Source organism: Lytechinus pictus, chromosome 5, assembly GCF_037042905.1.
Source record: "Lytechinus pictus isolate F3 Inbred chromosome 5, Lp3.0, whole genome shotgun sequence".
NCBI classification, from domain to species: Eukaryota; Metazoa; Echinodermata; class Echinoidea; order Temnopleuroida; family Toxopneustidae; genus Lytechinus; species Lytechinus pictus.
The window spans coordinates 39,980,200-39,997,795 of record NC_087249.1 but is presented as its reverse complement, the minus strand read 5'-3'; the positions used below and the strand labels follow the sequence as shown (position 1 = coordinate 39,997,795).

The window sequence follows — 17,596 nt, the reverse complement described above, 5'->3', positions numbered from 1 at the left end:
CAAAGCTTACATCTTGTCTGTTATCATATCACAAGAGTTGTGAGTCTATTATATTTATTTTTTGCGAATCATACTGTTACTTGCTCTGTTCATAGTTCTAGTATTGTTGAATTTCTTATCTATTACCTTCCAACAAAAAGTCAAGAAATAGGGATAAATATTTCTTAATGTTGTTTGTCAATCAAGGTTAATTGTTCTTCAGAAAGTTCCTTCTTAAAGGACAAGTCCACCCCAACAAAAAGTTGATTTGAATAAAAAGAGAGAAATACAACAAGCATAACACTGAATATTTCATCAAAATCGGATGTAAAATAAGAAAGTTATGACATTTTAAATTTTCGCTTAATTTCACAAAACAGTTATATTCACATCCTAGTGAGTGAGTGACATCATCAAGTGTCATTTGCATGACACTGAGTTGTGCATATTATTTTTTTGTGAAAAATAAGCGAAACTTTAAAATGCCATAACGTTATTATTTAACATCCGATTTTGATGAATTTTTCAGCGTTATGCTAGTTTGATTTTTCTATATTTATTCAAATCAACATTTTTCTAGGATGGACTTGACCTTTAATCAAAGGTTGATGTAGACTCCTTTGTAGTATATTGAAATACATGAATGATTAAAACATATTTCAAACTTTGATTCAAACATTACAGAATGTTCAAAATATATATACACATGTACAGCATTCATCAGGCTGATATACAATGATACATTTGAATTTCGTATATGTTTATCGCTGAAAATAATAGCACAGTAAGCACACTCTCACTGGAAGAAATGAAGGCCACCAATAAATAGAGGCACTGTTCATTAATCAGCATATATTGCGAACACATCCTTAAAATAAGATACAATCAACTTCATTGTATATTATCTTAAAGGAGAATGAAACCTTTGGAACAAGATAGCTTGTGTGAAAACAGAAAAATCAAAGAAACAGATCAACGAAAGTTTGAGAAAAATCGGACAAATAATGAGAAAGTTATGAGCACTTGAATATTGCGATCACTAATGCTATGGAGATCCTCAAATTGGCAATGCGACAAAGATGTGCGATGTCACTTGTGAACAACTCTCCCCATTACTTTAGTATATATTTCACTTAAACTGTCTCTCTTTTATCACATCTATCAGTAGATCATGTGGAATTTCTTTTCGGTATCCAACGCAAGGTGTTCCTTTTGTGTTTCTTACGTAACTGCGTATTTCGAGTTTTCTCGTTGCGCTAACAAGCATATCTTTTCCATTCTCGGCTCAGCATTATTAGCTCGCGCACGTTTGGAAACCAGCTCCAGATTTTCTCTACGAGCCCTGCTACCGTATTTTTTCCGTCAAGATAGCGGCATGGACGTGGACGAGACCACGCCCGGCCCAGCCACGTCTCACAACATTTTACAAGCCATCCAGGCTCTTCAACGAAAGGTGGACTCTGCCTCCCGGAAATCTGCCAAGCCCGAAAGCTCCCCCTCCTTCAAGAGTGAGGGAAACAAGCAGCAATACGACCACGCCCAGAAAATTTTTCAGTGCATTGACGACGCTCTACATTCGCTGCAGGATATCGATATCGAGGCCGCAAAGGAGCGTCTACTCGAGGCATCCGCCCTCCTTACTCAGAGGCAGAAACTGATTCGCCTGGCAGACCGCTCCCCTTTGGGCTGGGCCACAGTCAAAGAGTATATCGCAGACGACCTCGCGGAGAATTCCGATGACGAAAAACGTCTCAGAAAGGTAATATGTTTTTAATTCCAGAATATTTTATTTTTAACAAAATATATCAAATTTTTCATACGAATTTTAGCAATACTTGACTGCGTTTTATACCACTGTGCATTTCTTCATGCATTGTTAATTTTTTCATATGCGATTTATTTTCAGGCGGAGAAGGCTGCAGCCACCAAAAGGGCCGAAACAGCCAAAAAGTCAAAGATTCAGCCCCCCTTCCGGGCCCCCCGCTCTTCTGTACCTCCTCGCATTATGCCTGGGACTTTTCGTCGCTTCAACCCCTACCGTTCTGAAACCCGCATCTGCTTCCAGTGTGGCATCTCCGGTCACGTCCGCCCCAACTGCCCCGCTCTGCGAGCCGCTAGAAGTGCCGTCAACCAGCAACAGCCATCCAAGGCCCCCTTCTAGTGCCCCACCCGCCTCATCTCTCGACCCGCCTTCAGGCGTGCAAGGTAAATTGAGAGAATGTTTATCATTCTGGAAAAGTGAATTAAAAGCTTCCAAGTTTGTTTGCGATATTATCGAGTACGGTTATAAAATCCCTTTTGATAAAGTACCTCCCCCATTTTATAGCAAGAATAACAAGTCCAGTTTGGATCACCCAGATTTTGTTGAAAGTGCCATCTCTGAATTGATACAAAACAGATGTGCAGTAGAAGTAAAGCAACGCCCTTATTGCTGTAACCCTCTAACCGTTGCCGAAGGCAAAAAATTACGCCTAGTTTTGGATTTACGTCACACAAATCAGTTTGTTGCACAATCTAAATTTAAATATGAAGATCTCACTCATATTGCGCAAGTGCTTGGTTCCGAGCAATTTTATTTCTCATTTGATTTAAAGTCCGGCTATCACCATGTCGACATATTTCCCCCCCACCAGCAATTTTTAGGGTTTTCTTGGACCCATTCTGATTCCGTAGTACGTTATTATGTATTCACTGTACTGCCTTTTGGGCTCAACAGCGCATGTTATTTGTTCACTAAATTGACAAGGCCACTAGTGTACCACTGGCGTTCACATGGTATAATTGCTTACATGTATATTGATGACGGCCTCATCATTTCACCGTCTTATGAATCCGCTTTAGCAAATTTGGCAGTAGTAAGGGAAACTATCCGGCGCAGCGGTTTCGTTCCCAATGAAGCAAAGTGTGCTTGGAACCCATCTAGTAGAATTCTTTACTTAGGATTCCTCATCGATTCACCATCACGCTCGATTTTTGTACCTCAGTCGAAACTAATAAACTTAGTTCAGAGCACTGACGAGCTTGTGTCATTTTCTAAGGCTGCTGCTCCTGTCCCAGTGAGAAAATTGGCCTCATTCGCCGGACACGTCATTTCAATGAATCTCGCTCTCGGTCCGGTGGCGAGATTGATGACGCGCGCAACTTATCGCGCAATCGAATCTCGGTCTTCATGGTCCGATTTGATTTTTATTTCCGAATCTGTGCTCAATGAACTGGTTTTTTGGTCTGCCAACATTTTTTCGCTTAATGGATTTGCATTTTCATATCGCCTTGTACCGACCATGCAAATATTTTCTGACGCCAGCGATCTTGGTTTTGGTGCTCATGTCCAAGATCATTCACACCTGCGCGTCCACAGTTTGTGGTCACCTTCTGAGAAACTTCAGAGTTCCACTTGGCGCGAATTGACCGCTGTTTATCGCTCACTCAAAGCATTTTCCAGCCATTGCTTTAACCAAAAAATCAAGTGGTTCTCTGATAATTCCAACGTGCCTCGAATCATTAACCATGGTAGTGTTAAGTCCGATCTTCATCGTATCGCGCTTGATATTTTCTCTTACTGTCAGTTGCACGATATTGTTATTTCACCGGAATGGTTACCCAGGAGAGAAAATATTTTAGCAGACAAGATCAGTAAATATCGCGATTATGACGACTGGTCTATCGACGATCATTCTTTCTCACAAGTAGACAACTTGTGGGGGCCACATACAGTCGATAGGTTTGCCTCCCCCCACAATGCCAAACTTCCCAATTTTAACGCAAGATTTTTTTGCCGGGGCGTTTCCGCCGTGGACGCATTTTGTCAAAATTGGGAATTTGAAAACAATTACCTCTGCCCGCCAGTATCGTTCATTATTCAAGTAATAAAGCGCATGGCTGCTTGTAGCGCTGTCGGCACGCTGATAGTTCCCCGTTGGCCTACCTCCCATTTCTGGCCTTTCATTTGCCCCGACGGCATCCATTTTGATGCGCACATTCACGATTGGAGGATATTAAATGCTTCATTTACTCCCTCCTCCTTGCACAAAGACAAAGATGTGTTTTGCGAGCAACCGTAATTTTTTACCCTAGCATTACGATACGATTTTAAGCGCTCGCCTAGAACTTCAAACACCGGTTTTTGTTCTGCTGACTTGGGTTATTGCCCAAATTGTATTTGAAGCAAACGAGTCCTTATCATGGTCAAGTACTCATATTACGATATTAGCTTTTTGCATTATACAGGCCGATTTGTGCGCCCTTCGTTCCTTTTGTACGATACAGGCCGATTTGCGGGCCAATAATATTATTTTGTTCTATCGAGGCTGATTTGCGTACCTATCATTATCTCTATTTATTCTATCCAGGCCAATTTGCGTGCCTAGTCACCCCCCCCCCCCCCGTTTTGTGATATACAGGCAGATTTGCATGCCTATGTGATGTGCAGCCCTTGCTTGCATTGTAATCACACCTTGCTTAGGTCAATTTAAGTTCCTGGCAACTTTTTACCCTGTTATGCCTTCTTTTGCGTTTCTCGATAGCTAATAATCATTGCCCAGCTCTGACCAAACATGTTCAATCTTTTGTCATTGTTGTTATTTTTCAGTATTTGTCACCTGAGGTAGATAAAGAAAGGAAATTAACTTTCCGACGTTGTAACACATAGGAGGAAAGTGGAATTTCTTTTCGGTATCCAACGCAAGGTGTTCCTTTTGTGTTTCTTACGTAACTGCGTATTTCGAGTTTTCTCGTTGCGCTAACAAGCATATCTTTTCCATTCTCGGCTCAGCATTATTAGCTCGACTTCCCACCCCCCCTTTTTTTTTGTTCTTACGGCTTTCCCCTCACCCCCCCCCCCCCCCCCGCCCCTGGTCAAACTTGCATTACTTAGTATTCAGGAGCAAGGAGCAAGGGAGTGCGCCCTCGCTCGGTACCCTGGGACGCAACCACGTTTCCTCCATGAACTAATATGGGGGTTTTTCGTGGCCTCCGAGTACTAGTGTCTCGTACACTAGTCAGGTACTGGGCGCCTTGCATCCTCCTTATTCGTTTCCTGTCGCATTGTTATTCTTTTGATTAAATCTAGGTCTTTTGGATACCTACTTTTGAAAAAGTACGTATTAAGCAGCTTTTGGTTCTACTCATTACTTTGTTTCTTGAAATTTCTCACTCTGCTTACCGTTACAGTATGTATGTCAGTCTTTCGACTGATTTCTTTTTATTAATTTTGTCTAATTTTCTTGCTCTCATGAGCTAACTTTCAGAAACATGGTCCGCCAAGCAAGACTCCATCTCCGATCCGCATCTACGCAGCCTAGCCGCTGATGTTCTTCCATCCCTACTCATGTCTGCCAAAGCTTCATCTACCACATCAAAATACAAATCCCGTTGGGACAAATGGGTCCAGTGGGCGAGCTCCAAATCTCTACCCACATTTCCAGTCCAAGCGTACCACCTCTGTCTATACCTTTCCCATCTGTCTTCCGTTAGCGGAGCCAAGACTCTAGCAGATTCCCTCGTCGCGTCAGTGAAATGGGCGCACAGTCTCGCAGGCCTTCCTTCACCCACAGATGACCCTATGGTAAAAACAGCAGTGCAGGGGTATAACCGGACTCACTCTTCCCCTGTTTGTCGTAAGGAGCTTGTTACACCAGAAATCCTGTCCCATCTTCGCGCATCACACGGTCAGCTCAATGCATCTTTAGCTGATCTACGCATTTTGTTTATATGCTTCATTTCTTATGCTGGATTCCTACGCTTCGACGACCTTAGCAGGATAAGAAGGAAGGACTGCACTCTTCATCATGACAGGCTAGTCCTACACTTACCCTCTTCTAAAACCGATCAATTCCGCCAAGGCAGAGATGTTACCATTGCTAGGACATCCAACCCGACCTGTCCCGTCATTATAGCCGAGCGATATTTCGCAGCTTTAGGCGATCCTCCTCATTCTCACCTACCAGTGATTCGCAGGCTTGCTCGTTCCAAACGCGGTCTAGTCGCCACTTCTCACGGCCTAAGTTACACCAGAACTCGCGAGATTGTCCTGATGGCGTTGAAGCCCCTTGTTCCCGACGTCTCTAAGTTCGGTTTGCACAGTCTCCGGTCGGGTGGAGCTTCATCAGCTAGTAACAATCGAGTTTCTCCCTTTCTGATTTCACAACATGGTCGTTGGAAGTCAGACAAAGCCAGGGACACATACATAAAATCGGACGCAACGTCAAATCTTCTTCCTTCACAATCCCTCGGGATTTAAGCTTCAAATCCCAATCCTTTATCATTGTTGTCGAGTTAATTTTCTTGGCTGTGTTTTTGCTTATGCATACTTTGCAATGTTCATATCATTCTGAACAAATATGAGTCTATTGAATAAACAGCGAGCTAATAATCATTGCCCAGCTCTATAGCTAATAATCATTGCCCAGCTCTGACCAAACATGTTCAATCTTTTGTCATTGTTGTTATTTTTCAGTATTTGTCACCTGAGGTAGATAAAGAAAGGAAATTAACTTTCCGACGTTGTAACACATAGGAGGAAAGTGTTCTTTCTACAGGAGGGCATGTAATACAGATTTGTAAAGAATACATCATGGATAAAGAGTTTGTATCACCATAAGAAAAAACAGACATACTGGGGGCATTTTACAGTCCATCAAAGGGAAAGTTGTTCACATGTGACATCACACATCCTTGTTGCATTGCCAATGGGAGGATCTCCATAGCATTAGTGATTGCAATATTCAAATGCTCATAACTTTCTCATTATTTGTCTGATCTTTCTCAAACTTTCTTTGTTCTTATTCTTTGATTTTTCTATTTCGACATAAGCCTACTTGTTCCAAAGGTTTCATTCTCCTTTAAGGATGTCAACCTGCACTGACCGCACAGAAACGTTTTAGCGCTAACATTGCGCTAAGAGACGCCCTGTTACAACCAGTAATGTGGCAGCGATGCTTAATGTTACAACATTACTTACACATTGAAAAAAATGTTTTCTTGACTTTACAATCCTAAAGATGTGACTGGGCTTACTGTTAGCGCTCTGTTAGGCTAACAGCATTACTGTGCAGCTGGGAAAGGTTGACACTGGACATTCCTTGGAAATAGATATGTGCGTATATCAGAAAAAGGGAAACCCAATTCAAGTGCCTTTTCCTGAGGAAAATGTAAAATCAGTGACAAAAAAAATTTCACATAAAAGAACATTCTATTCAAGCATTCAAATTTTCCCTTGACAGTGTTACCAAGACTATTTGTTAATTAAGAGAATTGGGAAAATTTTCACTTGCACATCATAAGTACAGTGGACACATCCGACTGACACAAAGAACACTTCAATATAAAACGAATAGCAACATTCATGGTTCTCGGCATTTCTTCATATCTCATTGATATACAGTGCGTATTAAAAAAACGGGACAGTTTTGAAAAGTCTATAAAAAATTGTTTCAAATTATGATATCTATATGTTTGTGTTAATAAATTATGCTCTGAAATCTTATCTTTGAAATGCCATTTAAATTAATAAATTTTGTTCATGCTTGAGCGAACATGGGACATTTTTGTCGGGGGTTCAAAAAGAGGCTTGCGCCAGAATGGCAGAAATGAGAAATTTGATGATCAGACTTCTTGCTAATCAGCAGACTTCCTTTTAACCTTTTCATTATCTTTGCCATGATTTTTGAATTCTGCTGTCAAATTTCATTTACAACTTTATTTATTTACTTGAATTATTTTGTTTTTTCATTTAAACTTCTTTAACCTTTGAATTTTCCTTCATAAAGAAAAGAAGACTTTTTGTCAACCCAAGCAAGAAGATTTGCATTATCAATTGTGAGAACTTGTAATTATTCAAATCGTATTTTATTATGTGAAACAAATTATGTTAAGGTACCTTTAATAAATATGAATCCTATTTGCAAGGGGTTATTGATTCCTTGACCAAGTTTAATTTGGAAAAAAAATACACGCTCTCCCATACTTTGGTTGAAAAAAAATTGTTTTTGCTTAAAGAAGGAATCTTGAAAGCTAAAAGAGAGCATATTAAAAAGAAACAACAACAGAACAAGAAGTCCGATCATCATATTTATCAGTTTATGCCATTTTGGCGCAAGCATCCTTTTTAACCCCAGACAAAAACATTCCGTGTTCACTCAAGCATGAACAAAATTAAATTTTTTTAATGGCATTTGAAAGATAAGACTTCAGAGCACCTATTAACACCCACATATAGACATCATAATTTGAAACAAAAATTTTATAGACTTGTCAAATCTGTCCCGTTTTTTTTCATACACACTGTATAGGTCATTAAGTGTATCCCCAGTATTCCCCCATTGATACATTTAAAATGTATTCACATCCCTGCTATGTGACTCAAGAACTGCCTCATGATATCGCACAAGAATATTTTTGGAGGAAAAAAAGGATTTTTCAATATCTTTTTTTCAAAAGTGTGTCAAGCTCACCATTTTTCGGTAGAAAAAAGAAATGGCCGGTTTCCCTTCTTCTATACCATATCGAATTACACAAAATGAATTCATGAAGACATTCTTTTCACGAATCAATCTAAAAAATATTTGTTTTATCAATTACAAATTTGTATTTGAAATCAATTTTAAATGACTTTTAAATTTGATTTTGTGATACTAAATCAAGCCAAGCTGAATTTGTTCCACACAAGCCGTTCCATAGAATTAATTACAAGTCCACAAAGCTTCATTTTAAGAGTTGATTTCACAAATGCCAAATAAAACATGGCTTAAAACTGATTATTATATGATACAATTGAGCCTGCCTCTGAGGGCCATAAAATTGATTTTCTAAATGGTCTAAAAGGAAGAATAATCATAATTTCTCTGCTAATAAGCTCTTTATGAAAGGATATATCAGGCCAAGATATAATAAGAGTTAATTGGTAACAGATCTTGACTGCTAGGATGTTTAATATATTTAGAAACTTACATGTTACAACACGCTTTGGACCAACTGAGGGAGTATATAGTTTCTCTTGTGATCATATACCACCCCACCCCATCACTTTATGCTTCAGGGAAGCAGGTCTAAAGAGTGTTATATTGCACACCCTACCAGTTAATATCTGTATTATAACCACCAGGTCCCAGACCTTTATAATCAAGCATCCACTTGTTAGGACTGCTTTTAACTCATGAATAGCTCTTTTCAGCTCTCCTCAATAACTCATCAAGATTCTGACTTGCCTTTAAGGTAAAGACGAAAGCAATGGAGGAAATCCAGGTTACCATTGCAACTGGACATCATGAACCATGCCTCTCCTTCCACATCCGAAGTTCGCCTGGTTTCAAAGACTGGTCCACTCCACTCACGGGGGTGTCATCGTAAGGAGACATGGTGAATCCGTTCTCGTACAGGAACACCTTCTTGCACGCTTCAAAGGTCATGAACATGAAGCCTGCATATGGGGCAATCTGTGGCAAAAAAACAAAAAAATTAAATTATGAGTGACACTTTGGACAGGTATAGTCATCTTGTGTTTTGGAACAAGCAAGTGGAGGGGTTTCTCTCACCCTACATCACAATGATATTTCTTATCCAACCAATCTGGGTCCAGCTTTATAAAGACTTACAACTATGACAGTTCCATGACATTTGCGCTGGTGACAACTGCTCTGATCTAAATTCCACACACTAATGGAATGACCAACTTGAACCCTGGGTTTGACCTATACCCTACCCTAAACCTAACATAAAACGCTCTTGCAACCCTAATGGTAACCCTAACCCAACATCTTAGATGAAATCAAGCCTGGAACAATTGTTGCAGGAGCAAATGTTGTGTCGCCACTATGAAAACTTTGCCAATCAATATCAAGGTTTCTAAGGTAGTTAAAATATTGGCCAAGTTACCACAGTTGCATGCATCATCAAACAGGCTCATGGAGTTCTCATAAATATAAAGATTACAATTCCTGTTGTCTGCTTTGTTTGAACTTTCAAAGATATATTATTCTTTTACATATTAGCACATTTTTTTCAAATTGGGTTGATTCCCATTCAAAGCAAGACCAAACTGATCCACACTGCCTGTGGTCTCTCAATGTATCTTAGGAAAGCTACACACTAGTCTTATCCAGGAGTCTGAGAGAGAAAAGTAAGAAAAATGATACAATTCAATTAGATGGTATAAAGGACATTGAAGATATAGATGAATTCGCCTATCCTGGAGCTTGGTTCACATTTCTTCTCAATTTCGAAAGCAGAATGATTATGCAGTCATCAATTCTACTGAGTCCACCAGAGATCTTGGTGTCATAGTAGATGAGTGACGCATTAGACTTGAAGGAACATATTCGTAAGGTCTGCAGATTGACATCCTTTCGTATTTACAGAATCGGCAATCTTAGAAAGGATCTGAACCAGGGTTCCACAGAGCGCTTTGTCAATACATTAGTAACTTCACATTTGGATTATTACAATAGCTTACTTGTCAGCCTACCATCTTACCCCTCTTCAGCGAATTCAAAACACAGCTGCCCGTCTCATCACTCGCACGAGAAAGCACGATCACATCACTCCTGTCTTGCAAACATTATATTGATTAAATATCCCTCAAAGAATTCAATTCAAAATACTTTTTCTCTCATACCAGGTAATTCATAGTCCTGCACCATCATACCTAATTGATCTTATCTCACAAAGATATCCTACATTCATATCTCTCCGCTCATCATCAAAACTGCAACTTGCACCTGGCCCTCGTGCTCGTATGCGATATGGTGATCGTGCTTTCTCGGTGTGTGCCCCTGCTCTCTGGAATAATCTCCCTGCCCACATTCAGAATTCTCCTACTGTCGATGTATTTAAAAATCGACTCAAAACCCATCTTTTTAATTTCATTACCTCTTTATGTTTTACACTAATAATTACCAGTTATCTGCACTATTTCATTTATTGATTTGTTGTTATTTATGATGGGCATTTATTACCTCTTAATGTTGTACACTTTGTTTCTATTTAAATTTATTATATTGTCCTTCTTTTATTTCATTCTGTTAAAATTGTAAAGCGCTTTATAAATAGAGACTGTATTGTATTGAGCGCTATATAAAAGCTCCATAATATTATTATTGGAGCAATTATTAATAAAGAAGGTGTTGGAGAAAATGACAAGAGCAGAATTAATAAAGCCAGAAATGTTTTTGTGAAACTAAACAAGGTGTGGAGGTCTAAGAAGTATGGAAGGAAAACCAAAGTTAACTTTTTCAAACAGTCAGACCTGTACTTCTCTATGGTTGTGAAAAATGGAAGATCAAAAAAAGTGATGAAAAAAAAAACTACATTTGTTTCAATATCAGTGCCTCAAAAGAGCACTTCAAATATTCTGGCCAAACATATTGGCATGGATGAGCTCATAAATCTCGCTCAACTTAGAAAAATGAGTAAGGAAGTCAAAAGATGATGTTAGAATTGGATAGGTCATGTCCTCAGAAAGCAAGATAACCATCATTGTTACACTGCTTCGAGATGGAATTGGAAACAAAACAAAGTGGGGGGGAAAGGCCGGGCATTCATCCATGCAGGGCCCTCACTATAGAATTCCCTTCCACGAGAGATCCGAGATAGCAAGAGTGTCAAAACATTTAAGAGTAAGCTAAAAACTTACTGCTTTAACTCATTTTATCAATGATTTCCATTACTTGTAATTTTGTTTGCCCCCTTCGCTTGTGCGCCTTGAGCATCTCTTACGAGATGGATATGGCGCCTAACAAATTGCATATATTATTATTAATATTAATGAGGCCAGGGGTTGTGCTAGAGACTGCCAAAAATGGAAAGAAAGTGTGGAGGCCTTCTGTGCCACAGGGCACGAATAATAAGGATAGCAGAAGTAGTCTTATCTCTTGAGATTATCATTATAAGTATGATGTATATATACATCAATTAGCCCTCAATCTTATGCATACTATGAGAAAACTCGATTTATTTGTGGAGGAAAGTACTTTGCTTGCAGTAGGAGTGCAGTAAGTAGCAAATAACTGTGTGATCATTCAATTGGCCTAAACTTAATGCTACACTGTTTAAATTGTTGAATTGTGGGTTACGAATTAAGCCAGAATTAACTCTTTGCATGCTGAATTAACTTTTGGGGAATAATAATATCAATTGTTTCCATGTTTCTTTGAATCAAGATTTCCAGTTTGAACCATTGATACTGATGATTATTAAAGATGTTGTCCAAGAACTTTTGCCATTTATGAGCTTCTCTAACATGAAGTTCTGGGAGAAAACTAATTACCACTATTACGAATGTTGAATTTAATTATACGAATGTGCAAAATTGCAACATCAGCGCGCAAGGTTTAAGATCTTGAGTTTGTGACATACATGACTGCTTGTTCATGTTTGCCCTAACGTGTTGCAGACCAAATGATGATGCTAATAACACATGTTTTCCATAGACTCCAGCCCGACTATATACCGAGTGTCCCACAAAAAAAAATTAATGACACTTTAAATGAGTATAATGTGAAAATTAGCAAATCATATTGTATATGATTTATTATTGCAAACTACCTGTCGCATTTGTTTTATACAACTGTTTTTAATTTTATGTGATGAGGTCCAGTGAACAGAGATATGAGCCTTCTTTCAGCACTCATCAGAAAACCTTTCAATTAACATTTTTTTTTGTGGGACACACTGTATGTGGGCACAGTTTCCAACAATTGAAATGTTTTTATAACCTCACCTTGCATAGGTTGGCTACGTTTCCCCTCCATAGTCCCTTCCAGCCGTACTGGGCCACTGTCCCCTTGAAACCTCCAACCATGCCATGGAACTTGATGTCGACACCCCCTCCGTCTTTCATCACACGACTCTGAGCCTAAATACATCCCGATAACAATAAAGTTATGACTGCGTAATTCAAATTGGTCACTTTAGTTTGAAGTAGATTAAATAGGCATTAAATGACTCACTAACATACTGTAACCTTAAAGGGGAATCCAGCCTTGGCCATAAAATGTTGTGTTTGGAAGGAGAAAAATAAATTAAACAGAATGGTGAAAGTTTGAAAGAAATCGGACAAGCAATAAGAAAGTTATAGCTGCTTTAAAATTGAGATCACTAATACTATGTAGATTTCAAATTGGCAACTGGGTAAGTAAATCATGACAAGGGGCAAGGACAACTATCCCATAGGCCATGTACTTTATTATCAGGGATTTGTTGTTTTCTCCTAAGTACCCATTCCCCTGGGGCAGTAATCTAAGTATAACCCAGGTAGTATATTGTTTTAGGTCCTCATGAAAGAAAAATATAATTTGAAATAAAACTTTTGGGAAAAATGATATTTTAGCCATAAGTATTGGAGTACATGGAAGAGTAGTCCTTTGCCTTACATCACTATGACATCCCATATGCGGCCAATTTGAAGTCTCCATGGTTATAGTGATTACCAATATTTACAACTTTTAAAAATTCATAACTTTCTTGTTGTTTGTCCAATATTGTTCAAACTTTCACCTATCAACTTGTCTGATTTTTCTTTTCCTTATAAAAACAAGTTTTTATTTGGGCTGGATTCCCCTTTAAGTGTTTGCATCCAAACTCAGATCTATGGTCTAGTTCTTTCCTTTGTCAAAGTGGCTTCATCCTATAAGAATTAAAATTGTTCATATTCTGATAACTAAACTTGAATTTGACTCCATAATAAAGAAGAAATTTAGTTACAAACTTTTAGTTCTATGAATGCTAAGTTTCACCTTGCTTTCTTTAATATAAATGATAATGAACAAAAAATTATTCATTGAAATCGCTTGTATACTAAAATTATTTTCTTCTGATTTCAAAACAAAATTCATTTTGGACAACTTTCTACTGTAGGATCAATAGAATTTGTAATATAGAGTGAGTTGACTTGTGGCATTCCATGAAAGTGTGATGACTGTGGTCTAAGTTAATCATCGGTTAACTTGTTGACAAAAACCATCTGCATACCTGAAGCTTTTTCCTGATCGTGTCGAAGGGATATGAAATAGTCTGTGCTGTAGCTCCAGCGAGGCAACCGTTGATGAAGTTCTCTGCAGGAGTCAACATATAGCGTGGTTTGGTCCAAAGCATGTCTAGCATCTCATAGGCAGCAAAGGTTCCTGCAGAAAAAGGAATGGACCCTAGAAAAAAAAAGAAGAAAGAATTGTATTGTAATTAGCATTAGAACCCGCGGGGGGGCACACTTCCATTGACGAGTGGATACCATGCACGACCATGGGGTCTCGAAAAGCACCCTTAACAAGTATTTTCCATATTCTGAAAATGCATCCCATAACAAGTATTGGAGTATGAAACCCTACCCTTGGCAAGTATTTCCTTAATTGAACCCCTTAACAAGTACAGCGATATTTTACTTGTTATATGTCACGGACGTCAGTTTTACCTTTACCTACATCATTAGGTTTAGAGTATGGCCCCACCTCCCACACCTCACGCAAATCGGACTCTAAACACGTTGACTGTGTGGGCAAAAAATACATCCTTTTATTATAAAACATTTTTAGTCTATTTTATACCCTCGCAAATTTGACCCTAAACACATAGCTTTCCTAGCGAAATAGATACCCTTTTTTCATTATTTGAGGGTTTTTGACACCCTTATTACGTTATGTACGTAACGTGCCTTATCTTGAAAAAGACATAATTTTAACGTTTTTTTTTGGTCACGCATGGTATCCACTCGTCAATGTACACTAAGTGCCCCCCCCCCCCCCCCGGGCATTAGAAGCATCTAGTGTGATGGTCATATCAATTCAATTATCCGTATTCTTTGAGAGATCTATTTTCTCCCAAATAGTACAAATCCTGTCATAATTTCTATACCATATACAGTAGTCCGGGCTGATAGTATTTAAAGCTTAATAAATAGAGTAGAATTCACTGAGCAAAATGCCGAAAATTTCATCAAAATCGGATAACAAATAACAAAGTTATTGAATTTTAAAGTTTAGCAATATTTTGTGAAAACAGTCATCATGAATATTCATTAGGTGGGCTGATGATGTCACATCCCCACTTGTTCTTTTGTATGAAATTAGGTTTATTCAAATTTTTTCCTCCAAAAACTAGAAAAATTGGATCGACAACTGATTTAGTGCATTAGATATTTATTGCTGCAACTTATTTCATTACACGGGAGATATATTATTCACACAAGTATGAAATGATGAAAAAATTATGATTTTATGTAATAACATAAGAAAACGGAAAGTGGGAATGTGACATCATCAGCCAACCTAATGAATATTCATGACGACTGTTTTCACAAAATATTGCTAAACTTTAAACTTCAATAACTTTATTATTTGTTATCCGATTTTGATGAATTTTTCGGCATTTTGCTCAGTGAATTCTACTCTATGTATTAAGATATAAATATTTTAAACCCGGACCATCCCTTTAAAGTTCATAACTATGTAGTTTCTGAATAAATACCCCCTATTTATGTTTCTTTTTCGTGAGCTTTTTTTTTTCTTTCTATGTTCAATAAAAAGGTGCTTTGTAAAATGAAATATATTATTATTATCATAAAACACATTTATTTGCTTGTTGATTTTTTTTTCTCCTTATATGATTTTTTAGTGTAACTATTGGTTTAAATATTCACGTTTAGTTCTCTTTCGTAAGTTGGTTGTTTGTTAGGGTTTAGCTTAGGCCTGTGTTTTTAGAGCCCTTGTGAGTTATGAACCTGCCGGATTGCCTTCTGGGCAAGTTCCTTAAACTGTGGGTGAACAGGGCATTAAGATCAGGGACCAGTCCCCGTAGATAGATATTTTTAAAGTGCTATTTAATGTAATTTCATTATTAGTATTATTAGTTATTCATTGTAAAGCGCTTCGATCATATTTTTGGTAATTATAAGTACCTGTTATGTATGTATGTATTATTACCCCATGATTTTTTGACTGAAAAAGTCTGAGAAATTTGTTTCTTTTAATGCTTTAAACTTTGTGTATTACCTAAAAGTTGTGTGATATGCATAAGAAAGTTGCTCTCACCCTCAAAATAAGGATAACACTGGTCATAAGTTCAACAATAGCCTTACAGTTACAACCATAAATTTAAGGAAATATCCCTTTACAATAAACAATTCCAGAAAGAGTTCCTTTTGTGAAAGCCAACCAAAGTCAAAAATATTATGTGGTTAGGCTACCGGTCCATTAGGGTTTAGGGTAGGTAGGGTTAGGGTGGCTGTCGCATAAGGAATTCTTTCCACAATTCCTAGCCCAATGCCATGCTTAGAACTTTTGAATGGAACAATGCAACCTCAGTGTTGAAAAAAAAATCAAAAATTGTGAGATTTTTTTCTTTACTGAGAAATTAGAGGTAATTTAATGTTTTGATTTCATAGATTTGTAGGCCTACCTATGAAATCAAAACATTAAATTACCTCTTATTTTTCAGTAAAGAAAAAAATATCTCAGGATTTTTTCAACACTGACCTTGGTCACATTTGCTCTACGGCGGCCGTACGGTGAGTCGAAAACAGCCGTTTTAACCTTTTTTGTACCAACTACATATAGGTGGTTTGAATTAAAATTAAATAAAACTGCTGTTTTCGACTCGCCATAGAGCAAATGTGACCAAGATATTAGCAACACAAACTTAGAAAGAATGAAAATGACATTATTATTATGTCTGCATAACTTAAACAGTGAAAAAGGTAAAAAGATAGGCTTTTGACTTTATAAGCAACAAATGACATTAAAATTACTTGTCTGAGTTTAGTTAATCAAGTCTAAAAGACAGAATAAAATATACTACTAAGTAAGCCAGTAAAATTCAAAAGACAATCTATTATCTTGCCTAACAGTGAAGTAAGCATTCCTTTGTAAAATGCTAATAAACCCTCTTCTTTTATAATGAGCTTGAACGCATGGATGATGCCTCTGTATCTCCTTCGTGTTGAAGCAGTTGGCTGCACAATCAAACGTGTCTTTACCATGTCCGTGGGGTAAGTGACTACGGTCGCCGCCATCCCCCCGAGAGCTCCGGCCATCATCGCCCTGGTTGCCGTTAACCGACCAGTGTCGTCTGCTAGCAAAGTCTTGCATCGAGAAAACGCCAAAAATTGAACAGCACTGAACGGACTCAGGCGTAAACAACCAATCAGATTTCCTTTCCAAAATGCCCTGACACCATGAGTTGAGTAAATGTTGCCAAAACTACGTAAAAAACCTCGTTGAAGCGTTTCTTTGGTCCCAACTTGCATCCGTATTTTCACCACATCAAGTGGAGAAGTGAGTGTTCGGCTGACGAGTCCAGCGGCTGCACCACATGATAAATTTTGCGCATAAGTTAGTCGGTTATCTCTTCCTCCTCTGACCATCTTTGCCGAATAGTTATGCCGATTCAAATTGTATTACCTTTATTTGAAAAACAATCTAAAGAAAATCCTCAATCCATGGCTTTGCCTTTGATTTTTTTATCAATTTCACGTTCGCGTTAGCATTTAATGAGAATCCCTAAATCGCTCACGTTTTGCTGATCTGAACTGTCTGATGGAGAGTTTTTGGCTTTTAACATATATAAATCGTATAAATCCATCCAATAAATCAAATATATATTTTATATATTTATTTTTGATAAAATTTACAATCAT

General features: G+C 38.0%; 2 protein-coding genes across 5 annotated transcripts; one reads left to right on the top strand and one right to left on the bottom strand.

Moving 5' to 3' along the window:
* Positions 1-71: 71 nt before the first annotated feature.
* On the top strand, positions 72-6,315 carry LOC129276827 (uncharacterized). Of its 3 annotated transcripts, none has more exons than XM_064100379.1 (3): positions 1,617-1,738; positions 1,886-2,184; positions 5,226-6,315. In XM_064100379.1, the coding sequence occupies exons 1-3, from the start codon at positions 1,716-1,718 to the stop codon at positions 6,215-6,217; spliced, it is 1,314 nt and encodes a 437-aa protein (XP_063956449.1). In that variant the 5' UTR covers positions 1,617-1,715; the 3' UTR covers positions 6,218-6,315. The 3 variants fall into 3 exon arrangements, with proteins under 3 accessions (XP_063956450.1, XP_063956449.1, XP_063956451.1); XM_064100381.1 differs by having other exon boundaries at positions 5,215-5,370; XM_064100380.1 differs by lacking the exon at positions 5,226-6,315 and having other exon boundaries at positions 72-1,738.
* On the bottom strand, positions 5,036-17,485 carry LOC129260214 (solute carrier family 25 member 43-like). Of its 2 annotated transcripts, XR_010293763.1 has the most exons (5): positions 16,801-17,470; positions 13,942-14,114; positions 12,692-12,826; positions 9,183-9,410; positions 5,191-7,116 (listed from the first exon to the last, which is right to left on the bottom strand). XR_010293763.1 is itself a non-coding variant. In XM_064100382.1 (4 exons), exons 1-4 carry the CDS (start codon positions 17,321-17,323, stop codon positions 9,240-9,242), a joined length of 1,002 nt encoding a protein of 333 aa, XP_063956452.1. In that variant the 5' UTR covers positions 17,324-17,485; the 3' UTR covers positions 5,036-9,239. The 2 variants fall into 2 exon arrangements, 1 of the variants encoding a protein (XP_063956452.1); XM_064100382.1 differs by having other exon boundaries at positions 5,036-9,410; positions 16,801-17,485.
* Positions 17,486-17,596: the final 111 nt, after the last annotated feature.

Bases quoted from the DNA above. Each gene is read 5' to 3' on its own strand.
- LOC129276827 (XM_064100379.1), top strand. From the start codon at position 1,716: ATGACGAAAAACGTCTCAGAAAG. The intron at 1,739-1,885 runs GTAATATGTTTT...ATTTATTTTCAG, and splicing joins ACGAAAAACGTCTCAGAAAG to GCGGAGAAGGCTGCAGCCAC. The intron at 2,185-5,225 runs GTAAATTGAGAG...GCTAACTTTCAG, and splicing joins CCCGCCTTCAGGCGTGCAAG to AAACATGGTCCGCCAAGCAA.
- LOC129260214 (XM_064100382.1), bottom strand. From the start codon at position 17,323: ATGGTCAGAGGAGGAAGAGATAACCGACTAACTTATGCGCAAAATTTA. The intron at 14,115-16,800 runs GCAAGATAATAG...TTTTTTTTCTAG, and splicing joins AATGCTTACTTCACTGTTAG to GGTCCATTCCTTTTTCTGCA. The intron at 9,411-12,691 runs GTGAGGTTATAA...TTTTTGCCACAG, and splicing joins ACGTAGCCAACCTATGCAAG to ATTGCCCCATATGCAGGCTT.